The sequence below is a fragment of the Lytechinus pictus genome, chromosome 5 (genome assembly GCF_037042905.1).
Source record: "Lytechinus pictus isolate F3 Inbred chromosome 5, Lp3.0, whole genome shotgun sequence".
Taxonomy (NCBI): Eukaryota; Metazoa; Echinodermata; class Echinoidea; order Temnopleuroida; family Toxopneustidae; genus Lytechinus; species Lytechinus pictus.
The window spans coordinates 250221-276925 of NC_087249.1; the positions used below are offsets into that span (position 1 = coordinate 250221).

The 26705-nt window shown below is 33.9% G+C and overlaps 2 protein-coding genes across 2 annotated transcripts; both read left to right on the top strand.

Moving 5' to 3' along the window:
- Positions 1-1603: 1603 nt before the first annotated feature.
- Positions 1604-7421, top strand: LOC129260632 (parkin coregulated gene protein homolog). Its single transcript, XM_054898589.2, has 3 exons — positions 1604-2358; positions 3134-3316; positions 4169-7421. The coding sequence occupies exons 1-3, from the start codon at positions 2011-2013 to the stop codon at positions 4484-4486; spliced, it is 849 nt and encodes a 282-aa protein (XP_054754564.1). The 5' UTR covers positions 1604-2010; the 3' UTR covers positions 4487-7421.
- A 6038-nt stretch (positions 7422-13459) lies between these two features.
- LOC129261977 (calmodulin-like) lies at positions 13460-26330 on the top strand. The gene is made up of 6 exons (XM_054899998.2): positions 13460-13545; positions 19975-20002; positions 21420-21563; positions 21992-22121; positions 22406-22521; positions 24374-26330. The coding sequence occupies exons 1-6, from the start codon at positions 13543-13545 to the stop codon at positions 24403-24405; spliced, it is 453 nt and encodes a 150-aa protein (XP_054755973.2). The 5' UTR covers positions 13460-13542; the 3' UTR covers positions 24406-26330.
- The last annotated feature ends 375 nt before the right edge of the window (positions 26331-26705 follow it).

Consider the following 26705-nt stretch of genomic DNA (forward strand, 5'->3'; position numbering starts at 1 on the left):
TTCTCTACCTCAAATCGGTCACAAGCAAAATAAAAAGCTTCCCTTGCACCTCCTCTCAGTTTCAGGTTTCTTTATTTACCTCTGGTTATGAGGAATACAGGATATACTATCGTAGAAGTTTTACCGTATTGTGTCTTTTAATCCATTGGATTTAAGATAGGGATAATGGTTCCTCTACTCCCTTATGGGACTCCAATTGTGTTTTCTTCAAGCAAGTAGCCAGGGGCGGCGGTGGCAGACACGGCACCTGCAATGAAGCCCCCGATATTATTTTGAAAAAAAAAAGGAACGTGAATAGAAAAAGGAGAAGGCAAAGTAAATTTACCCCCCCCCCCCTTCAAACAAAAAAGTTGCGAATATTCTTTAGTAAAAGAAGGTCTTCCCCAAAAAAGAGCCGGATACTTTTTTTTTCTTTTCTCTCTTCGATTTGATGAAACATCACATTCACTTTGGCGCCTTACTCAAGAGGGGTAAAACTGTTTGCTTTCCAAGGCGTATCATTGCTAACTCATTTTAACCGCTTTGAATAATGTGACCTTGTTAAATTTATTATTGAAACAAATATATATAAGAGCATCCATAGTTATCCATTATGACTACTTTCTGTCTTCTAAAAACGGGATGATAGAAAATGACGGGAAATGGACAGAGAAGACCCAGAGAAAGTGATGGGGAGGGAGAGAGAGAGAGAGTGAGAGACGTTATTTCCAAGCGGGAGATTGACAGGACAAAACCCTCCAGATACTTTCTCTTTTTGCTGATGTTCTCTGTTGGTGTAGGCCTCCTTAAAGGGATGGTCCGGGCTGAAAATATTTATATCTTAATACATAGAGTAGAATTCACTGAGCAAAATGCCGAAAATTTCATCAAAATCGGATAACTATTAATAAAGTTATTGAAGTTTAAAGCTTAGCAATATTTTATGAAAACAGTCGTCATGAATATTCATTAGGTGGGCTGATGACTTTCCGTTTTCTTATGTTATTACATAAAATCATATTTTTTCATTATTTCATACTTGTGTGAATAATAGGCTCCCTTGTAATGAAATAAGTTGCAGCAATAAATATCTAATGCACTAAATCAGTTGTCAATCCAATTTTTTCTAGTTCTTGGAGGAAAAATTTAAATAAACCTAATTTCATATAATAAAATATAAAAGAACAAGTGGGGATGTGACTTCATCAGCCCACCTAATGAATATTCATGACGACTGTTTTCACAAAATATTGCTTAATTTTAAAATTCAATAACTTTGTTATCCGTTTTCGATGAAATTTTCGGCATTTTGCTTAGTGAATTCTACTCTATTTATTAAGCTATAAATACTTTCAGCCCGGACCATCCCTTTAATAGAGCGATAAACTAATCAAACGCCAGGCGACAAACTAAAACATACCTCAGCATCATATTTCATATTTCCCCGTTTTATCTTTGGTCATAGTTTTAATAATTTGTCTTTGCCAATATCTCTAAAGTGCACATTAAGCAAACATTGTATCCCATCACTCCATAAAAACAAACAAGATTTGAGATAGCTTGACTACACATCGGGCAAAGGTCAGTTAGTTGTATGTGTGAAAACATTATTTTAGTAAAATTTGATATCATAATGTGCGGTAATAAAGAGAGTGAGGAAGAAATGGTGTGCTAGTACAGCTTTGTTGTACAAGGTATGTCGTTGCTATGGCACTAACAGTCTTCACAACAAATACTGACTATATAGCATGGTAGAGCATGAGATTAGTATTTTAATACAGCTATGGCCTTTCAGCATACACCATACAAATGAAGAAGTACTCTACGATACACAAATAGGCAGTGTGTATCCCTCAGCAACCATACACTGGAGAACGGCACTTCCTCCGCCGCAGCTGTGAGCTGTGATTGGATTTAGCAAGGCCATCTTGAAAAGTGATTGAAACGTATTTCTTGTAGTTTTAAGCATTTCTTCTTTGCATTTACCAAGCTTTGATCAGAGTAAAATATAATTATATTCAAAATTACAGTATGTCGACTCATACCACACGCTCAGTGAACGGTACTACATCAGAAGTACATACGCATCCTTGGAAAGCTCATTCATCCTCATCATCATGTTCACAGACGACTCGTCAAAATGGCGCGAAAAATACTGGTGCTATGCATTCTATTGGAGGAGTAAAGGGGAAGACTGTCCAAGCACCAGCGTTCTCGCCTCTTTCCAGGAGGGATAATGCTGTCGTCGTTCCTCCACCGAAAGCTGGTGCGTTTCAGGAAAAGATTCCCCCTCCTTCTGATTTCAGTAAATTCTACGATAGAGGTGACTTTCCAATCATGGTTGAACATGATACAAGCCATAATAAAATAGCATGGAAGGTAAGTAGAATCTCAAGAAGATGTTAAAATAGTCATACTTCAAAATAAAACTTTAAGAGGCGTTTTTTTTAGAGTTGTTAGATATTCATTGATATCGAAAATTAATTCAATGAAGTGTATGTCTTGTAAAAGCAGCAAATAATTATCATAATATAATCACGTTCTAATGCCATCATACTCTCATCTACAGTGTCAGAAAGAAAACATCTCTGTAAACACACAAAATACACCGAAATAACTTGTTTTGATCAAACAATCTCAGGGTAGAGAAATCCCACAGCATTTGCCATAGCTTCGATGAGATTATCATTTTGCTATATACGTTCCAATGACAACTGCCGCGATCTTTATTGAGAATCCCGCTGTGAAATATTACATGCCTGGATGATTGCATGCTGCATGTTTGTTGGGCTTTTTAAAATATTAATTCTTATTATGCAATGTTTAATGCTTGGAACCCATTATCCACTATACACTATTTATTATATAGTGATAACAAAACAAATCCGAAAGTTCATCCTTTTTTTTAATAAAAAATGTTTACTCAAAATTACTTAAATTTTCGACGCTCCCAATGTCTTCATCAGGAGTAAATGACATTAATTTTTCATTGGCAAAAAGCATTAACTTTTGAATTTATTTACTTACCAGTATATAAAGCCAATATACGTGAAACAATAATATTTGGACCTACTTATTCTACAATGTACACTATTTTTATCTTACGGTAATTTGTTTTTCATGAAATTAATTACTTTAAAATATGTGATTACAGGTTGAGATTGAGAAGCTAGACTTTCACCATTACCTTCCTTTATTCTTCGATGGTTTATCAGAAACACGTCATCCATATAGCTTCTTTGCTCGTCAAGGAGTACATGATATGTTAACACATGGTGGTCATAAGGTACCACCAGTCATCCCACAGCTCATCCTCCCTATTAAAACAGCTCTTCAGGTATTTCAAAGATTTAACACATTTTATGGATAACAAAATACACAAATGATTAAGACCTACTATCTTAAACAAAATTTGATCCATCCTTAAATGGTCGCGTCTCACGAAGTTCACTCGCGTTAGCCATTTTCATTTTTAAAATGAATATTACACTGTTTGAGTAACTTCTTTATAAGCCAATGTAGGGAAGATGAAACTGTAGGCCAGTTTTAAAATACGCATTATACTCTACCCACGTACCACTACAGAGCTCAAACGATTTAAAAATTTGATCAATTGAGGCCTTCTCTATTGTATTTGATATATTTAGATATATAGCTTCATTTATATTTTGGAGGCAAAGTGTATAGTTACTATAAGAAGTCTTGAAATAGTTTTATTTGAATATGAGTTTCCATGATAATCAAATGTAGGCCAATCAAATTCAGGCCTATAAAAAAAATGTGAAAATATTCAATTTAACATAGCTTAATCATATCTCCAACATATTTGATTACATTTGTTGATGATGTGAATATCATCGATAATGAACAAAGGATTCAATGATAATACATGTATATAATACTTACATATGTATATATATATATATATATATATATATATATATATATATATATATATATATATATATATATATATATATGATTATTTTCAAAACAATAATATTTTGGATAGTGTTTCTTATTTTATAACGATTTTTTTTCTTCTGTATATTTCATATTTTCTTCTGTTTCTTCTTCTTCTCCCTCTTTTTTTCTCTTTTTTATATTTTTCCTCATTATCATTTCATTTTCTCATTTCTTCATTTGCTTTCTTTCTGTTTTTTCTTTAATTTCTCTTTTCTTTTCACAGACGCGGAACGCTGATGTAATATGTGCAACTATGCGTTTACTTCAAACCCTTGTAACATGTTATATGAACGGTGGTAAGCAGACATTGATAGGTGAAGCATTGGTACCTTATTACCGACAGATATTACCCATTATGAACATTTTTAAGAATAAGAATAAGAATATTGGTGATGGTATTGAGTATGACCAATGGAAAGGTCAGAATGTAGGTGACCTGGTCAATGAAACACTTCAGGTATTAGAACGTTATGGAGGACCTGATGCATTTATCAATATCAAGTATATGGTGCCAACATATGAATCTTGTATTATGAATTAAGAGATATATTTGTTAATAATTTGTTATTGATGTACGTTGCACATGTGGTCGATTTAACGATGCATCTTTCACGTTAGACATGCTAGAGATTTATAGTCAAGCCAGCATGAGGTTACGTGAGGTTCATCTCTAAAGTGAAAAAAAAAAGAAGGGGAGATCGGGGACAATCGTAACAAAATTTACTAAATTTGAATTATCAAATGACAGCTTTGTTTAAAAAATCAAAATTTGTCACTTTTCGGACAAAATCAATATTTTATTTTTTTTGTTAACAATCTTATCAAATCCGGAATAGTGTTTTATTCAGATATCATTTTGTACGAAAGATGTATTCCCTCTTTTAGTTTACTCCCTTACCCTCTCTGTATACACTAGGTAATATGTATCAATGCCTAACATCATGAACATATATGAGTATAAGGTACTTTTATTACCACCCTGTGTACATATATTATACTGAATTTCTAACCTGTAAAAATTCATATAATTCAGTATTCCGCTGCAAATTTGATTTCATTATAATAAACATATATTATTTATCCATCATGTTCGAACTTATAATTTTTCATGATTCTGAGCTTATAAAAAAAAGGTTACCATATTCATTGTTAACAAAGCATTATAATGATATACAAGACGTTATCATGCTCTAGGTTAATGAGGCTACTCTGTGCTGTGCTTGTATTTCCAATTAGCCTATACTCAGATTTACAATTTTGATATTTGAAGAACTATTGTCCCCTGTCTCCCTTATTCTATTGACCCCTGAGGTAACTCCTCCCGAAATCAAAAGTGCTCATGGAAGTAAATTAATTAGCAGTATATTTGATATTTAGGAGGAAGAGGTTCTTCAAATTCATATATTGTTATATATTCACTCGTAAATAATTCGTTATTGATGTCACTCATTGGCTCTACAAAGGAAAAACATATAAAGAATTTACTTTTCTTTAGACACTGTTACAGAATCAGTTATGCACAAATAATATTTAAGATTTGTATAGCGCACGTATCCGCCTTTATTGGTTCTCAAGGCGCTCCCATAATTACCCCGGCTAACTCTAATGCAATTACGCGTCTCTTGCACAAGTGAAGAAACGCGAATGACAACAGTTACTGTAAGTTGTTTTTGTGCGAATTGTTGCCTGAAATTATATTTAGATTTGAATGTAATCATATCTTGTTTAAAAAAAATAATGATTTGGTTATTATACTTTGCAAGATGAATATTCATTATCTAAATACATCAGATATGAAGAGAGTTTAGAATTGTTTTTTGTTGATTTCTTAAAGATTTTACCCTAACGAAACTACGTTCTGGACATTATTTAATATTTGTTATTTTTTCATAGTAATTGTTATACATGTATATCTTTACTCATGAATTATCTAATTATCATGCATTATCATTCTCTTTATCAATCTGAATTGAAATATTGATGTAAAACCAATATAGTTGATGCTTATACTTAATGTGTAAATGATAGAAATAAATTATTTGCCAACATGTATATTTGCCTGCAAAACACTAATTCGCGCTATTTATTGTTCAACTTTAGCTTTAAAGGCCCCCTCACACCTAACCGAATTGCCTGAAATACGCCTTGCGATGGCTGGCGAAAGGCATTTTAAAAAATCGTTTTCAATGGTAACTGATAGTAAATCATATTTACCCTTCGTGTTTGGGTTCGTACATCTTCTGAACTAACAGCTGCGATTATTCAAATTCGCGTGGAAATTTTGAACATGTTTAAAATTTCCCGACGAATTTAAAAGTCGTTGGTCATCTGTTTGAATTCGCATCTCTTATTTAGTCTGAGGTTATCGTTTGTTTATCGTTCGTGTGTTTTTGTCGCGCATAGTCCCTCTTCGCGCTTTTGCCAAAGTGGACCGATCTCAAAAGAACCCGTAACGAAGCAACACGATGACACAACGACGAGATTGCCTGATCTATTCCCTCGTTTTCGTTTCTCATCGCACGCCATATCAAACCATTGCTGACTGTTCCTTCGTCTTCTTGGGTTATATCAACCCTTCGCTTGCCTTCGGCCGCAATTTTCTCACTGAACCGAAAAATCGATATCCTTTGCATGTCATATTTATCCTTCGCTTACCGTTCGTTGATAAAATTTGACAATATAGTTACTGATCTGCTGATCGCATGATTTGACGGAAATTTTATTTGAATTTGTTGAATTCGCGTGCATTTCGTACATTTTTCCCATTCGTCACCCTTCGTCCGCCTACATTCGGTCAGGTGTGAGGGGCTTTTAAAACTTGCCCAACTCAAGCCTTTTATACGTCTCTACGATCACCTCAATAAAACGCCGCCATGCACCAGTAATTTTGTAAACTTATTGCTATTATACATATATATATATGTATACAATGATTCAAGTGTTTAGTGAAAATAACTATATCTCAATAATAAGTGCACATAATTTTGTCCATTAAAAAATATTAATGTTTTCCAAAGTAATCTATTAATAACATCGGGTCGGGGGAGGGGGGGGGGGGGGCATTTGGAGCCATAGTCAATATTTTCTATGGGAACTTATGTCGTTCATACTCAAATGAGGACCTTCTTCTTCTTCTCTCTTTTTTTTTTTTTTTGCTTGTCAAGTTTTTCTCGGGAATATGTGCCCCCCCCCCCTTTTGGAAATTCCGTATCCGCCCCTGATTGTGAAGTCACAACTCATCTACCAATAACTGAATAACACGATGTTGATTTGGGTCTTTATTTTAGGTAAGTATTATTTTGAAAAGTACACAAAATATTGTACATGGAAGAAAGTCGACACTTCTATATCTAAATATTTTTAATATCAACTTGCAAAAGATTATTATATCAGATTTGTATTATTTTTGTTATTTTTACGAAAATAGTGTATGTAATGTTTGATAGTTACTTATTAAATGAATAACGTTACCACTGACATTAAAGTGCTAAACGGTTTTTTAATGTGTCTTTACATAGGCCAGCAAAATTATTATGTCGACATGTTTCGTATACGAAGAAGAAGAAGGAGACGAAATAGAAATATCAGACAAAATAGAAACATTAGAAACAAACCTTAATGGTCATTGAATTTCAATCAGCCTTTTAGAGAGGCCCCCCCCCCCCAAAAAAAAAAAAACCGAAAATAAACAAAGAATTCAGTGCAAATGCATGTATATAATAATAACATATACACATTATACATACATACATACATTTATACATATATATATATACACAACAAAAAAAGTAAGTCCCCCCTTGAACAAACATCAATAATTTCCGAACCAATACGAGTTTTTGATATATTTTTACATGAGCGTGTAGGTAATTTTATAAGCTACCCTCTGAGTAAATGTTATGGACGTATTTTACGTCATGCTTTAGTGAGCACCGTCAGAAGGCAAAAATGTCACTTTTCAAAAGTCACAAGCCAAAAATCATTACTTTGATTCCATTTTTTTGGAACTGATTCCACATTCTCATCATGAAAATTAGTCAGAGGGCTTGTAAAAGCTACTTTCTAAAAGCCGATACAATTTTTTGGCTAAATTTCACGGTTGAATAAACACAAGTCCAAATTTGCTATAATTGAATTTTTTACACATTTTCATCAATAAAAATGATAGAATATGATGACAATTATTTTTGGGAAGAGTATCTTGAACAATATTCATCGTTTCACGGTTCAATGAACATTTATTGAAAACAAAAAATACGATTTTCAAATATCATAGGCAAGTATTGTTTCATTTTGGTAACTGAAACTGATCTTTTATCAACTTTTTCGTTATGTTCATGACCAATTAATATGTTTCGATGATTCAAAGGCGTTTAATTAAACATTCACGCTTGAATGAACATGTGGAATGTGTTTAGCTCTTTTTTTACGTTATTGGAAAAAATACCCTTTGTAACTATGGATAGCTGTCACAAACCTCCTTGCATGGTTGATTTGATTTGATTTTTAGGAAAATCCCAATTTTAAATGCATCAGTGAGCACACAATATTCGAAAATTATGCAAATGAGAAGAAAGTTCAAGGCCTTGGCCCCACTTTGTGCCGTATCGAATTGTTATTTTGGTGTGCGCGCCTTTTGGATAGTGTTACTTTGAAACCATGTGCGAAGTTTCATGAAATAACTGTTGGCAGAAGTAACAAAAACCGTCCATGAAACAAACCCCTTATATCATCTTTGTTAAAATTTTGACTTCCTCTCTCATAGACTTGTGTACATTATGGGTGCATATGTTTAAGAATAAGTAACCCCTTATTCAATATGGTGGAACTTTTTTTCACGGCTGTCTTTAGCAATGTCATTTTGCAGTAATGTTTATCAACCTATGGGCAGAATTCTGTGCAAAAATGAAATCGATTTGTTTATTTACGGATGAGTGAGCACGCATCAAAATGGGAAAATTTGTATTTTCAATGTCACAGACTCATTTTAAAGGGTAATAAGGTGAATATTGGGGGCAAGTTCGGTTTCAAATGTCACTCTAATTGCTGTTGTTTTTATCATCCATCATTTCTATCACCACACACTTTCCGAACTTTAACATTTTCATGGTTGAGCGAGCACATTCGAAACTTAAGAATGAATACTCTTTATATTGCATAAATGTATTCTTTTCCTAACAATTTCTCATGATCAGTTTAATTTATGGACGAATCAGTGGTGGATCCAGAATTTAAAAATGGGGGAGGGGCCTATAATCGGGGGAGCCACCAACATTCTCAAATTTTAATATGACCTTACAAGTTATAGAGGATACTACCAAAAACCCCTATGATGGTACGTCACAATACCGGGGCCGCGGAACGGTTTTCAAAGTATGGGGGAGGGGCTGAGCCAAAAGTGGGGGGGGGGGGCTGACCCATGCAAAAATCACAATCGTATGGTTATTTTTACATTTTTGTACATGCTTTTGGAAAAAAAAGTGGGCCCCCACCCCGCTTTCGCGGCCCCTGCGATATTGTGCTCACTCAACCATGAACATACGATATCAAAATTGTGTGTGGAGTGGCTAAATGATGGATAGTAAATCAGCATAACACCATAAAATTCACCTAAAAACAACTTTTGCCCAACTTTGTATTTGCACAATCTGAAAAACGACTCTTGTGACTTTCAAAAATGGTCATTTTTAATTCAATCTTTAATTACTCATGCATGACCCAGCCGATCAATCTTAATTTTCCCTAGGAGTTGCGTAATGAGTGTAGAAAACCACCTACGAAATATCATATCTCAAATAAACTCCGTTCAAAAGTTACAGCAATTTGATTTAGGGGGGACTTACTTTTTTTGTTGTGTATATATATATATATACACAACAAAAAAAGTAAGTCCCCCCTTAAACAAACATCAATAATTTCCGAACCCATGCGAGTTTTTAATACATTTTCACATGAGCGTGTAGGTAATTTTATAAGCTATCCTCTGAGTAAATGTCATGGACGTATTTTACGTCATGCTTCAGTGAGCACCGTCAAAAGGCAAAAATGTCACTTTTCAAAAGTCACAAGCCAAATATCATTACTTTGATTCCATTTTATTGAAACGAATTCCACATTCTCATCATGAAAAATAGTCAGAAGGTTTGTAAAAGGTACTTTATAAAAGACGATACAACTTTTTTGCTAAATTTCACGGTTGAATAAACACAAGTCCAAATTTGCTATAATTGGATTTTTTACACATTTTTATCAATAAAAATGATAGAATATGATGACAGTTATTTTGGGGAAGAGTATCTTCAACAATATTCATCGTTTCACGGTTCAATGAACATTTACTGAAAACAAAAAAGACGATTTTCAAATATCATAGGCATGTATTGTTTCATTTTGGTAACTGAAAATGATATTTTCTCAACTTTTTCGTTATGTTCATGACAAATTAACATGCTTCAATGATTCAAAGGCGTTTGATTAAACATTCACGCTTGAATGAACATGTGGGAGGTGATCAGCTCTTTTTTACGTTATTGGAAAAAATGCAATTTGTAACTTTGGATATCTGTCACAAACCTCCTTGCATAGTTCATTTGATTTGATTTTTATGAAAATTCCGATGTTTAATGCATCAGTGAGCACACAATATTAAAAAATTATGCAAATGAGAAGAAAGTTCAAGGCCTTGGCCCCACTCTGTGCCGTATCGAATGGTTATTTTGGTGTGCGCGCCTTTTGGATAGTGTTATTCTGAAGCCATGTGCGAAGTTTCATGAAATAACTGTTGGCAGAAGTAACAACAAATAGTCCATGAAACAAACCCTCATTTCATATTTGTTAAAATGATGACTTCCTCTCTCATAGACTTGTGTACATTATGGGTGCATATGTTTAAGAATAAGTAGCCCCTTATTTAATAGGGTGGAACTTTTTTTCAAGGCTGTCTTTACCAATGTAATTTGGCAGTAATGTTTATCAATCTATGGGCAGAATTCTGTGTAAAAATCTGATCGATTTGTTTATTTATGGATGAGTGAGCACGCATCAAAGAGGGAAAATTTGTATTTTCAATGTCACAGACGCATTATAAAGGGTAATGAGGCGAATATTGGGGGCAAATTCGGTTTCAAATGTGACTTTACTAGCTGTTGTTTTTATCATCCATCATTTCTATCACCACACACTTTCCGAACTTTAAACATTTTCATGGTTGAGCGAGCACATTCGAAAACTTAAGAATGAATTATCTTTATACTGCATAAATGTATTCTTTTCATAACAATTTCTCATGATCAATTTAATTTATGGACAAATCAGTGGTGGATCCAGAATTTTAAAATGAGGGAGGGGGCTAATCGGGGGAGACACCAACATTTTCAAATTTTAACATGATCTAACAAGTTGTAGAGGATACTACCATAATCCCCTATGAGGATACGTCACAATACAGGGGCCGCGGAACGGTTGTCAAAGTGGGGGGGCTGACCATGCAAAAAATCACAATCGTATGGTCATTTCTACATTTTTGTACATGCTTTTGGAAAAAAAAAGTGGGGGGGGGCTAAAGCCCCCCCCCCCCTCTCCCCGCTTCCGCGGCCCCTGCAATACATTGTGCTCACTCAACCATGAACATACGATATCAAAACTGTGTATGGAGTGGCTAAATGATGGATAGTAAAACAGCATAACACCATAAAATTCACCTAAAAACAACTTTTGCCCAACTTTGTATTAGCACAATCTGAAAATCGACACTTGTGACTTTCAAAAATTGTCATTCTTAATTCAATCTTTAATTACTCATGCATGACTCAACCGATCAATTTCATTTTTCACCAGGAGTTGCTTAATGAGTGTAGAAAACCACCTGCGAAATATCATATCTCAAAAAATTCTGTTCAAAAGTTACAGCAATTTGATTTAGGGGGGACTTACTTTTTTTGTTGTGTATATATATATAATGTTGGGCAACATACTGTTCACTGTGTTGAGTAATGTATGTTGGTAAAAGAATATATATATTCTGGGCAATTATTATCCCATTGAGCGAATTTAATACCCAATTACTAGCTCTTATTACCCAATTTGGACTTAAACCAGTATATAGTTATGTGGACAGTATGTTGCCCATGGTTGGTTAAACGTTGGACATTTTTGCCCAACTATTTTAAGAGTGTATAGGATCCGATATTCCATAGTTTAACCAGTTTATTAAAATCAGTGCATAAATTGGACGATAAACTTTACAACAAACTGACAAAGAGTCTTCGAAGGTCGTTGCCTCTAATGGCGCCATCATTCGTCTTACATTCGGTCTATTTTTTCGATTTTTCAATTTACTTAATATTTTTTTACTTTCTTTCTATCCGATTAAAATGATTAAGTTACAATGAACTGATGATGGAATTAAAGGGAATACATAAAATTTGTCAAGCCATGCAAATCCTAGCAAAATTAAGGTATTTTTGTCCATATAAAAGAAAGGGTCGGCTGGCGTGATTGGTGAGATAATACCATTAATTACGAGGATTGATATATCAAAAAGGATGAGAGAGAAATAAAATGAAATGAGGTACCATATATATTTTACAAAATGATAGATGCAGACTGGCAGAGAACTATACTTTTTTTTTCTTTCTAAAAAAAAACACGTTTTTACTAATCATTTCCTATTTAAAAAAAAGAGTTAATAGAATTTGCAAGAGCAGCTCGCCTATGACGTCACAAATAAAAATAAAGAATAAAAAATTCATCACTCTCTAAGACTTCAAAAACAACTGAGGAACACGACACCATGTATTAAAAAAAAAAACAATGGAAAAAAATTGGACCGTCTTTCGTTTGAATAAATATTTGCTTTTAAGGTATTGTCCTCCAGTGTGTCACCAGCACTACGGTCTCCCCCCCTCTCTCTCTCTCTCTCTCTCACACTCACTCTCCTTTGTCTGTCTGTCTCTCTATCTCTCTTTCTGCATATTCCTTTCCTATTCACCTTATATCCATATCATGATTTTTTTTTTCACATACTGCATAATACACGATATATGTAGGTATTTTATCATTATTTATGAAGGAGAATTATCGATAAAACAAGGAATCCCCTTTCTATTGTTTGGGTTTTTTTTAATTCTCGCTTCCTCATGACAAAAATAGCTCACTGATTTCCTTGTAACTTAAATGAGACGTTTAGACGATTTCGATTTCAAGCCCTCATCAGTTGTGCTCATAAAACATGCGCATACCTCTCTTCATGAACAAAATCAACACCCTTATCTCCTTAAAAGTCCTTACCTCTCTTCCTCCACAACCCCCCCCCCCCTCTCCCCTCCCCCCCCCCCCTCTCTCTCTCTCTTTCATAGAGGCGTGAAACGTCTGACATTGGCTTGTGAACACTGTCTGCTGATATGTACTCTTTTCTATTGACAAATTCAATAATAAGCCTTCAATGTGAACGTTCTTTTGATGATTCATCATTCGATAGGTAGTTATTGTTTGTACGAGGCCTGTATTCTATACATCAGATTTTCCATTTCCTATTTGGATTTCATTTGGAAAGGTGTCATACTAGAGACAGATCGCAGGCAAATATTTATTACAAAAATGGTAAGTCGGAAATTTAATATTAGGATATAAGTGTTTGCAGTTTGTTTATATCATAGTTCCGAACAAGGGGTGACCCCCCCCCCCTTTTTTTTTTTAAGAGATAGGGAGGGTGTTTCAAAGTGGGGAAAGGCAAACATTATATGTAGTAAACAAATGGCTTTGTTGTAAATCTATATCATGCCCTTTATTTAAAAAGAGATTTACCTCATAAATTCTAGGATCGTTCACCCCCTCCTTATCATTGTCAGTTATTTAAATCCATAGTATGTACATTTTTATCTCCTGTTTATATCATAAAGCAAATGAAATACATCTGCTTTCAAAATTTTACCACTCATTCGCACGATACACATTCAACATAATTCATGTTTAAGAAATTACTATTCACATTAGAAATATAGCATTTTTAGTAAACGATTCGTGTATAGATTCAGATGTAGATTCATGTATATCAAAAGATTTTCAGTCCTTTTAGGGGAAGCTAGACGACCATCTCCTATTGGCTATTTTATACTTAAACCTCGAAATTCGAGGGAACGCCCCCCCCCCCCCAAGGAATCACCGTCCAGAATACAAATGCCTCACGTATATATCTATTATTTATTTTTCAGGTGGTCGTAAGTAATGTAACCAATTTTGTGGTGATCGAATAATAAACGCAATGTCACTAGGCAATAATATTCAATTATTAATAAAAATATGATTATTCAACTGTTCTTTCAAATAAACACACAAAAAATCTAAAAACACAATGATGAATCTGTTACCAATCATATTTTCCCCCACAGTAGGGTGTTTTATTCAATAAAGCTTCAGTTTACATTTGCTTTCACCATGTTCACAGTCAATATACAAACATAATCAGCTAGTGAGTGTTGAACAGTGATACAACAATAACTGATAATAAACAGTCTTGTCATGAAATAGATCATTGACAGTACAAAAACAATCATATTTTGATAACTCATAAAAATATGTATAATTGAAAATCTTAAACAAAATGCTTTATATTCTAATCGGTGAGGTCAGGAGAATAATTCAATTCAATTCAAATTATTCTAGACACAACTGCATAAGCAAAGGTCCATATAAACAAACATCATAGTATGCATCAAGACAGACATACAGAGATAAAACTAGATTAATCAGAGTACAGATAATTATGTACTGTATATAGAGTATAATAAGGTACAAAATACACTAAAATGATACTAGAAATGAATACACAAAACGAAATGACAGCAATGTGTAAAAAGTACAATGGAAATATTTACAAATGGCAATATGAGTAACTTAATGATCAACTTATATGTCATAGGTCTATTAATGGCCCTGGGGCATGTGGAAAGGGGTTGATGTTATACACCATAGGCAGCACCCCTGGAAATCTCGTTGGTATGCTGAAATATTGACAATTTACCAAATCAGCTTTAATTCATTTTGGAGTGAAAGTATTTTTTTGGCAACTTTGCTCCTTTAACAAGCATCTTCTTTTAATAAAATCAGCCCCATTTTCAAATTCTATAATAATTTGCTTCCAAGACGAATCAGAATTCTAAAACATAAAGGTACAAACTTCAATCATAGAATAATTTGAAGAGAAAATGACATTCTTCCTCATCTTCTTCTTAATATTCTTGTACTGTTTTATTTAGTATCAGTACGAACGATATTAAAAGTCCACAGGGGCTTACCTATTATTTAGTTATATAACATTTGGGTCCAATGTAAAAGATATGTATTATTCATTCACTTTTATCAGCTGATATAAATCACAAATAGGGGTTGAATGTATACAAATCAAATGAATAAAAGCAAAGAAAAGACAAATGAGACTCGGATGAAATATTACATGCATAAATATATAGGCATTTTAAATATCAACAAACCAGATCGAAAATAAACGATGACTAATGAAATATGTATTTATAAATGAAATATATTATTCTGCCTTGTAATAAAATAAATTTGGTCAATTATTAATTGAAAAAGAATAAGATAGTCTCGTCTCGTATATTATGATACCTATGGTTATTGTTGTGTGTTTACCTTTTATATATCGTGTAATTTATTTAGTGTAAAAATCATCCATTACCCTTCAATCATAATATCATGCTCCATTTAACAGCCATTATTTTCCCATATAGATTTCTACAAAACAAAAATATGTCATGGCCTTCAATATATTATGACGTATTGCACGAACAATTAACTGACGGTATGCAATTGTTTGGCATGTAGTTCCTATTCAGGACACTGGTGTCATTTCTGCCATAGTAGGTCCACGTTCCTACCTTGTTTGTATAGCCATAAGTCATAGAAGAATACAATTTTGTGGGAGGTTCGGGAGGAGCGGGGGGGGGGGGGGGGCTTGGACATTCGGAAAACGAGGATACGCTGGTCATTGGAGTGGGGGAGCTCGCTTTCAAAAATCCCAGACATCAGGGAGTATCGGGGGGGGGGGGGGAGGTGGATTATGCCTTTTATCGTGGCCATTGACCATTCGATATGGGGCCCCCTAAAAATTCCTAAAAAGTCGGATTCAGTTTACCCGACGCTTTGTGAAAATTATCAGTCAAATTAATGTTCCGGTCCAATTTACATTATGTTTTGTGACGATATTAAGCCAAACATACAAAGAGTAGGGTAAACTCGACCGGACCCTTTGGGAAATTAGGGGGCCCTTATTTCGATTTTTTTTTTTGTAATAGTATTTATTAAAATCATTCAGCTCAAAATCATATTAGTAATAAGTACATTGCAAAATATAACAAAAATGTTACAATATCAGCAGAAACACTGTTTACAAAATTAGAATAATTATTCATAATACAGAGAAAATGTTTTTTAAAATCATAGTATTTTGACATATTTATACAGGCGGGTAATTTTCTTTTAAAAAATGAAAACATTAAAGCATTTATATGAAATCACAAAATCATGCTTCAATTGTTTTGCAGAAAAATCATTGCTCAACGTTAATGAAAATGAATATTTTTTTTTTTCAATAGTCCTTATTGAATTAATCACTTAAATCAAAACATAGACATAATCTAAAACACATACATAACACATAATCTAATAGAATATTACCCCCTCATACAAAAATAGGTTACAAAAATTACAGAATATTACATTCAAATCATCTAGAACTAGGTAAATAGTCTAAAAATATATTCATATTTAATATAAATGTATATTAATAAATATACTAATATATTTAACATAAAATTGTTTACAGCGAAGAAGTCAAATGGTGGCATTATCGCGATTGGCCGACGGGACGCGATAACCCGATGTGAACGCACAAGACGGGGGATAGCATGGTAATACAAGAAATATATACTTTATTACTTTCCTCAACGTTTCTGTTTCTACCTGCGGGCTAAACGAGCCACCACCAACAGCATATCATCTTTAGTTATTAAAAATAATTATAATGAAGGCTATACCTTTTCATTATTCGGAGATAGCTAGATACCACGACGCACAGATATGGATAATGTTATAAATTACCTTTCTTATTATCATCATAACATCTTCATGTTGCTCATAAGAGTGATCGTTGTCAATACTCATCTAAAACGTGGATTTTTTTTTTCGAGCGAGTCATTAACCGAGCGAAAAATAAATGCATACTTAAAAACCTGGAAAAGTTGACTTGATATTATGTTATTCTGATTCGCGACAGTTCAGACCACTATCAGACTATAAAGTGGGATATGGGAAGGAAGAGAGTGGGAATTGAGCACATTTTGTCATTCTATTAGGCCACGAACCCCCCCCCCCCATCACCACTTTTAGACTTAAGTCTGAGAAAGACGAGACTTTTTTAGCTTATGTTTTATGATCATTTTAAAACAGGTGTTGGATTCTACTATTGCTCTTTGTGCATATTATTTCAACACTTTACTACTAATTCAGACGATTATATTTAATTGGAGGGTTTATTTGGAAACAAGAATTTCATGTATAACATGAAAATGTGTTTGTTTTTAATGACATTCAGATGCATTCTATGCCACATCTACAAAAATCATATTTCTAAACAGGGGAAGTTTTCCACAAAAAGTGTTTCGTCCTCAAATTTCAGGAAGGGAACAAATTCAAAGCTTTCCGTATAACCAGGGAGTTTATTCCCAACTCCCTGGTATAATATGTGTAAATAAATAAACTCCCAATTCATATCCAAATTGCCCCCTCCGTAGAAATTTTCAAATCGTCACTTAAAGCTCACCTTTTCTCATAACTTTTTTTTTTCCTTTTTTTTCTTTACCGATTGACTGTATATTATTATAATCTGCCAACCTGTGCGCTTTGAAACACCCGTATAAAGCTGCGCCCTATAAATGTTATAATTATTATTATTAATATAATGTAGTAGTAAAACAATAATAATCATGGTGCTGTATAGGATACGTTAACACGATCAACCCCTTACTGGTTTGGATTAATGATGTCCTTCATATTCAGCATAACAGAATGCATGACACGAATAAAGCAATAGTAAATATGACTTGATAAACCAAACCTGCTTGTTTACTCGGTAAAGAAAGAGTGCCACGCCCACTTCTGTGTGTATGAGCTATAATGACAAGGCAAGGTATGAGCTATAATAATAATATTTTAAAAAAGAAGGTACATGTATGATCTATAATGGCGCACCAAGACGTGACCTCTGGTGTTTGGAACCACTTACGTAAAGACGAGGGCTTGGCTTTTGGGCTATGGCCCCCAAAATGTTTCACGACCATTAAATATATATATTAAAATGTTTCACGACCATATATATATATATATATATATATATATATATATATATATATATATACATACATACATATAATTATATTGCTAGCTCACTCCTTGTTTAATAGAGATTTTTCCCCAAACACAATGTTTGTTTGACCCCCCCCCCCCCATTCTTTTGGCTCATTACGCCACTGGGGAAATCGAACACAACAAAGGTTTATAGAACAATAAAGTGACGTCATGCTCGTCCGCCTAATGAATTATATTCTTATCTCGCATGCTATAGTGATATCGATAACGATAATGATGAAAGTAATAACAATAAAACTGTAACGATAAAGAAAATCATAAAAATAATCGTATAAATAGAAATAACAATAGTGGGCGCGTCGTGGTCTATTGGTTCTGACTATCACCTTTCAAACAGAGTGTCGCGGGTTCGAATCCTAGCCATGGTGTGTTTTCGATCAGCCAGAAATTTATCAACACTGTGCTGCACTCAACCCAGGTGAGGAAAATGGGTACCGGCAGGAAATAATTCCTCAAAAAACTATGTGCACCTGAATCGGTAGCCTAGCTTAGCCGGGTAATAATAATAGCCGGGCCAGCTGGGAGAACAGTTTTCGGAACTGAAGCGGCTACCCTGGGTAAATATGCCGTTATTATTATCATTATTATTGTTATCATTATTATTATTATTATTATCATCATCATCATTATTATTATTATTATTATTATTATTATTATTATCATTATTATTATTATTATTATTATTATTATTATTATTATTCTAACATGAGCATCAACAACAATGATAATAACACCAAATAACAACTGTGATAGTAAATGATACATACTTGACGAGAGCAAGTAATGATAATTTGAATGCCTCAAATCAAAATAACACATATAATTAAAAAAAATAACTTTATCAATTACTAATACTTCGTTCCAACTGTCCTGCGATCCTTTATGAAAGCCACGATTGGCCTTTCGTAACTGATCGCAAAAATGTTTGAACCATTAAGATTTTTTTACGTTCAATATGGTTACTACGATCGATCTGATATGATCTGATACGATCTGATACGATCTGATACGATCTGATACGATCTTATATGATCTGATACGATTTGATACGATCTGATACGATCTGATAATATCTAGACGATTGCTCCACGATTAATTATGCCGTTTGATTCGTGGCGCAAGTCGTGACAGTGTGAACCAGGTATTAAGACGCATGGAATGACCAAAAAATATATATATCATAGGAAACATGAATATCCATTTCGTATAGTATCGTAGAACTTTTGTCTCAGTTATGATAGCTCACTATTCAATATAATAAACCACTGGCCGTTAATTACCATTTTTTTAATATTTTGTCCTTGATTATTTCGTTCTCCGGCTCTTTTTTTAGAGAGAGAGATTGAGTGAATAAAACGAGACGATAATGTTCTATGGCATTCTAGAGGTCAGTTACGGTGAAGCAGTTCATCCCACTCCTAACTACATGTCCCTACATTTTATTTAAAACCCTTTAGAGAAATATGAAGCGCTTTTTAATAATACATTTTTGCATATCTTTTCCTATATCTTCCTGTATCCCACCCTCATTCCGTTTTCTGCACATCATCCCATCTTTCCCTCTTCCTTTGTTTCACATCATCTCAGTCGTCGCCAACAGAGAGTCAAATGAAAGGTAAGAGAGAATCACCCCTCCCCTTACCATGTCGACCTCTTAAAGGTCAAGTCCACCCCAGATTTGAATAAATAGAGAAAAATCAAACTAGCAAAACGCTGAAAATTTCTTCAAAATAGGATGTAAAATAAGAATGTTATCACAGTATAGAGTTTCGCTTATTTTTCGCAAAACAGTGATATGCACAACTCGGTGACATGCAAATGAGACAGTCGATGATGTCCCTCACTATTTCTTGTTTTTATTGTTTGAATTATACAATGTTTCATTTTTTACAGATTTGACAATAAGTACCAATTTGACTGAACCGTATAGTACTAAACAATGCTAATTCCACATGTTCAGGGAGGGGAGGAATTAATCATTGTTTCACTGGACAATGAGGAGAAAATTAGAATATTTCATATTTCATATAATAAAATACAAAATAAAATAGTGAGTGGATGACGTCATCAGTCTCCTCATTTGCATACCGACCAGGATGTGCATATAACTATTTTGTGAAATTAAGTGAAACTTAAAAATATCATAACTTTCTTATTTTACATCCCATTTGATAAAATTTTCAGCGTTTTGCTAGTTTGATTTTTCTCTATTTATTCAAATCATCTTTTTGTTGGAGTGGACTTGTCCTTTAAGTCGACCAACATTATTACTATCTTTTCATTGGGTCAGTGTTGATATATGGCTAAAGGAATTTCCATAACTCAATGTAAAAGTGAGAAAAACGCAATGGGATGAGGGTTAGTTTTTTTTATCAAGTTCTAAAAAGCACCATGAAAAGGGAAATCAATATTATTCGATTCCTAATTTTTAAAGACTGTATGGTTACAATTTATGCACACTCTTGCACCCATGAAACACTTTCTTTATTATTCTTGAATGTGCTACAGGGATATATAGGTAATATTTTTTCTGGCTCTCATTTTCTTTCGATGCAATGCCATTTAATCCATGACACTTTTTCTTAACATTCATGTGGGTTTTTTTAATATTTAATATCCTTTCATTTGTTTTTGTTTTACCTAAGTGGGAAAACAATAATCAGCAACCAATTTCGAATTGAGAGTGATTTTGAGTATACTCGTTGAATGAGATAAAGTTGGATTTGAAGTATTGTAAAAATAACTTCGGTTGATAAGTTCTCTCTCCTACATTCGCCGGCGTTAATTCATCCAAGCCGTCGTATCAGTATTTTTTAATCAATTTTGAAATATTTGGGCAGAAAATTAAATTCCTACTCTACTCATAATTAAATTTCTTGGCAGCAATTTATTTTAGTCTCTGAGATATGTGAAGGCGATGCCATACAGTTTTTTAAGTATCATATTATGTTTGCAAATGAAAAACGGATTTGCATCATTTCTATTTGAACTTAATTGTTCCACTTATTTTTAAATTTGTCTATTTGATTCAGAGCTCAAGGAGGCATTTGGTCTATATGACAGGGATAATGATGGCCTCATCTCTACAGATATACTTGGAGAGGTCATGAGGTCATTAGGTTCATGTCCAACGGAAGCGGAAGTGGAGGAGTCAATCAACATGGAAGACCCTCATGGTTAGTGGAAAATTGTCGTACTTCAAAATCATTATTCAAGTACATTATCAATTGAGGCTGAGTCCACTCCATGTTGATTTGTATCAATATAGAATATCTCATCAAAATCCAATGTAGAAATAGGATTATATAGCAGGTTTGAATTTCACTGTTAATTTTAGGAAATTATTCCTTTGGTATTGACTCTCCTCTTCTTAGTATTTTAATGATTAAATGAAAAGATTATTTAAGATATAAAGCCGATGCAGGATGAAAATAAACTACAGGAACTAGTCCTCAACGTAGGCTTCAAAATGATTAAAAATCAGCTTGCGTTTGATCATAACTCTTTCTGCATTTTAACTTCAGAATATTAGGAAATTTGAATACAATAAGAATTATGATAACGAATCCTTCCTCGTCATTATCTTTCTCCTTCTTATTTAAAGGTAAAGGCAAACTGGACTTCAGTACATTTTCTCGAATCATGGCCCATCATATCAGCCAATCACAGGTAGATGCTGAAGAATTTAGAGATGCATTCAGAATATTTGATAAAGATGACACAGGAACACTTAGGTATGTCTTTATTTTGTTTTATTTAACATAAAATATGTATTTCATTACCGAATGTCATTTGTTTTGTAATAATTCTGGGGGAGGATTCACGGAGACTACTTTCAAAGATATAGGGACAAATGATTGAAAATGATTATACCAGTCTGTTTTATAGTGACAGATGAACAGTATAATGTGAAGATGTAGAACAGAGAAAATATGTTGTTTTCTGGTGCTGAAAGGGTTATAAATATAACGAGGAAATGTGGTAGACGGTTATATATTTTTATTTCTTAACCAATCAGCGCAGCTGAATTACGTCATGTAATGACAACTCTTGGTGAGAAATTAACAGATGCTGAAGTTGATGAGATGATACGAGAAGCTGACGTTGGGAGCGATGGAAGGATTAATTATGAAGGTATTATTTTATTGCTATATAAAATGCATTTGATTAAATTTCGAATGTACAATCTGTAAAAATAAAACGTGTTAAAAACAATCTATACTGGCTTAATTCGGCAATTAAGGCCTCCGCACCGCACACCATAGCCTATAATCATGTTGGATACTTCAGATTTTTTCTTTGCCTATACGAGTTTGATGCTGTTATACGCGAAATGTCAGCAATACGTCAGATGCGGAGGACTACGAACCGTGACCAAAAAACAGTAATATATTGACCGGTTGAAAACCAAACCAAACAAAGAAGAATAAGTAGTCTGCGTAGTCTTCAGACGTATCTGTAAAGGCTAAGGTAAAAACTACAGTCTCGCCTAGATTATAGGCTACCTACCGCATGCCTTATAGTTTATCATCTGATCTTGGGACAAATCGCATTTTGCTTATTTTCTGAAAATATGAACGAATAACACTTGTTTTTATTGTTTGAGGTTCAAATCCACATTAATGATAATGCTAATAATAAACAGTTATTGTATAGTGCATATTACGTTATAATTATAACGTCTCTATGCGCGTCCAAAGAACTTGGATAATACCCCGGCTTTAGCTTGGCTGCCGTAAATACTTACAGCGCACACACATTTCAAAGAATTAATTCCTACCGGTTACCCATTTACCTCACCTGGGTCGAACTGTGGATGAATTCCTTGCTGAATGAAACTACGCCTTGGCTGGGATTTGAAACCACGACCCTCTCTTTCAAAGTCCGGAGACTAATCCACTGGGCCACACCGCTCCACAATGATGCTTAAATCGAATTTTGACTAATTGCAAGCATTTATTTTGGAGTAAAGGCACTTTTATTCAAAATCGTTGCCAATCGTGCGATTGCTATGATGTCACAATAAGATATTGAATTCACTTTTATTGTCTCGCCCACCAGAGGTGAAGGCGAGACTTAGGGATCCAAATGTCGTCCGTCATCCGGCGTCTGTCGTCCATCGTCTGTCGTCCGTACGTCGTCCGTCCGTCACAAACCTTATGACACATAACTCCACAACCGTAAGTCACTTTTCAACCAAACTTGGATGGTAGATGGACTTAGGGACCTGCATGTTATGCTGCAGTCGGAGGTCACATGGTAAGGTCAAAGGTCATTTTCAGGTCAACGTTAAAGTTTACATGCAAGACTCTCTTATGACACCTAACTCCGCAACCGTAAGTCAATTTTCAACCAAACTTGGATGGTAGATGGACTTTGGGGACCTGCATGTTATGCTACACTAACAGTTGGAGGTCACATGGTAAGGTCAAAGGTAATTTTCAGGTCAACGTTAAATTTTATATGCAAGACTCTCTTATGACACCTAACTCCGCAACCGTAAGTCACTTTTCAACCAAACTTGGATGGTATGTGGACTTGGGGGACCGGCATGTTATGCTGCAGTCGGAGGTCACATGGTAAGGTCAAAGGCCATTTTCAGGTCAACATTAAAGTTGACGTGCAAGACTCTTATGAAAAGTGTAGTATTCCATCCCAGTCATTTCACAATGAAGTTTCGATACAATTCTGTCGCGTGCCCTCGCAAATCACGATATTTGTGGTTATTTTCATAAGTGGCCGAGACACAACATCGCTTTTGCCTTGTTATAATAAGGACACTCAATTGCGTTTCATATAAAATTACCACCTATGTGTATAATGACAAAAAAGTGAATGATCTTCCATAATGATTACAAATGAGTAAACAAGTCAATAAAATGTGATTATTATTTTTATTATCATTATTATTCTTTTGACCTTTTTTTAGTTTGTGACAGCATTATCTGACATGATCTTTTATTCCTCTTTCTTCTCTTCAATGCAGAATTTGTACAAATGATGGCTCAGACGCATTAACAGATTAAGAAAACGCATTATAGCCTACACAGTGCGTATAAAAAGTTTACACTTTAAAACATTCTTATGATACATTTGTAATATTCTGAACCTTTTCCACATGCACATAATCATTGCAGGTCTATTGACTATCGACAAATCTTTCGCATGAGTGAGCAACATTTTTTTTTTATAAGTTCGTGAAAAATGATTTGCGAAAAACTTGGAAATATAATGATTTTAAGCAGACTTAAATCATGAAAAGCGTCAATGCACCCCCCCCCCTACACACACACACACCCACACACACACGCACCTAGATCATCGTGATGATTTACATGTAGCAGTGTTTCTCATGAAATCGGCTTTGGCACGGAGTTCCTCTTCACTGTCATGCCTGAGAAAAGTGTGAAGAAACAAGTATTAAGCAAAAAAAAATACAAGTCCCCTTAGATGACAAAATCTTGACAAAAATGCTGGAGATGTCTGAAATAAACTTATATTGACATTGATTTGCTTCATGTCTGATGTCGTCAGAGCCAGCTGGCCCTATAGGGTTGAAATATTAATTTGAGTGGCAAAAATGTTACAAAATGTTAAAATAAATTACCAAAACGGATAGTGCTCACTAAAGTGTTACATCCTGTCAAAATTTTACTTTCATTTGATAGAACCAAAAATATGTGTGAAAGAAATATCCCCATGTTGTATATTTTTCAATTCCCAGGACTTTTTCCCGTGTAAACTTTTTTATTGATACGCACTGTATAGTCATTCAAGATGTGGATTATTATACATAAAAGGGTAAACTATATACTATTCAAGTCATGTATGCCTATTAAAACAGTATATTTTACCGCAATATGAACTTGTGCATCTATGGCTTACCACACTCAAAGTAAAATTGATTTATTTTGTTAGTGTCTACTAAGTGTATATAAAATGGAAGTGGACTTAAACCTACACTTCATTAAATTTACTTCTCTATGTTTTCGAATATTGTTGTTGTGTGGGATTTTCATAATGTATTGTCTTTCGTTTAGTCTATGAAATGTAAAATCATCTTTTAAAGGAACTCTCTCACGTTAGAGCCCCAGAATCCTTCAAATTGTATGGGTATCGCTCCTTCAAATTCCTGCGAAACTAGTTAATCATCTCCGTGAGTCGAGGGACGGAAATTTTTTTTAAAAATAGGTTTACGGTTTGGGCATATTGATCATGTTAATTATGCATGTAGGTACTATTATTCAATAATGTTATTTTCACTGTGCATGACATTAGATGGAATTTGTATTCTTTTATTCGTAAGAAGACGAGAAATAATGGCCAATATTTCCAATCAAGTCGTCATATCGCCCTCTGTTGACGTGACTAGATGTAGTTCGTCCTCACTGTAATCTGGCACGTTGATCGACATCATTTTCCACCAACATACATTTCATTAGCCCTTCTGTAATAAAAGGTATTATTTCTACTGATTTTCAAAGACTGGAAATAAATATCGCATCATTTCTGTTTGCGAAGGCTCGTTTATTTTGTAAAAAAAAATCAATTTGAAAAACACATAACATTCGATTGTCATTTGTAGAACATACCCAAAGTAGAAATTCATGCTTGTTTCCGAAATATATTCATATAATAAGAGCTCACTTGCAAAAGGGGTTAGGTCCATTTTTCATCAAATTTGATTTTTTTTTTTGTCTCAATGTATATATTTTTAGTAGCTCTATAAGATGATAACAAAGAAAAATCACTTTTTTTCAAAAGGGGTTAGGTCCATTTCAGTTTGGTTGCAAAAGGGGTTAGGTCCACACATAATTGTTTTTGGAAAATAATAATTTAAAAATATGAAGACAGGTAGATTTCTTTTATACCAAATTTATGTTCTCATGGTTGGGTAACATGAAAATTTAGTTTCGCATAAGAATATTGCAATATGGGAGAATAAAAAAGAATGATTTTCTTGGAGTGGACCTAACCCCTTTTGCAACCAAACTCTTCTGAACAGCTCATTTGTCAAAAAGGATTAGGTCGATTTTTCATAAATTTTATTGTTTTCTGTCTCAAAACCTCTCAATTTTTAGTCGCTCTGATGATAACAAAGAAAATTTGAAATTCAAATGAAAACATGAATAAAAGTGGCAATGAAAAATCACTTTTTTAATTAAAAAAAGGATTCATTTCAGTTTCCTCGCAAAAGGGGTTAGGTCAACAATTATATATTTTTTTTAATATATAGAAAAAAAATGAAGACAGAATTCTTTCAAACCCAATTTTATGTTTACATGATAGGGTAGTACATCATGACAATTAAGTTTCTC

Excerpts from the sequence above, each read along its gene's own strand:
- LOC129261977 (XM_054899998.2), top strand. Across the intron at positions 22,122-22,405 it reads GATGACACAGGAACACTTAG|CGCAGCTGAATTACGTCATG; the intron begins GTATGTCTTTAT and ends TTAACCAATCAG. Across the intron at positions 22,522-24,373 it reads TGGAAGGATTAATTATGAAG|AATTTGTACAAATGATGGCT; the intron begins GTATTATTTTAT and ends TCTTCAATGCAG.
- LOC129260632 (XM_054898589.2), top strand. The coding sequence starts at position 2,011 with ATGTCGACTCATACCACACGCTCAGTGAACGGTACTACATCAGAAGTA. Across the intron at positions 2,359-3,133 it reads ATAATAAAATAGCATGGAAG|GTTGAGATTGAGAAGCTAGA; the intron begins GTAAGTAGAATC and ends ATGTGATTACAG. Across the intron at positions 3,317-4,168 it reads CTATTAAAACAGCTCTTCAG|ACGCGGAACGCTGATGTAAT; the intron begins GTATTTCAAAGA and ends TTCTTTTCACAG.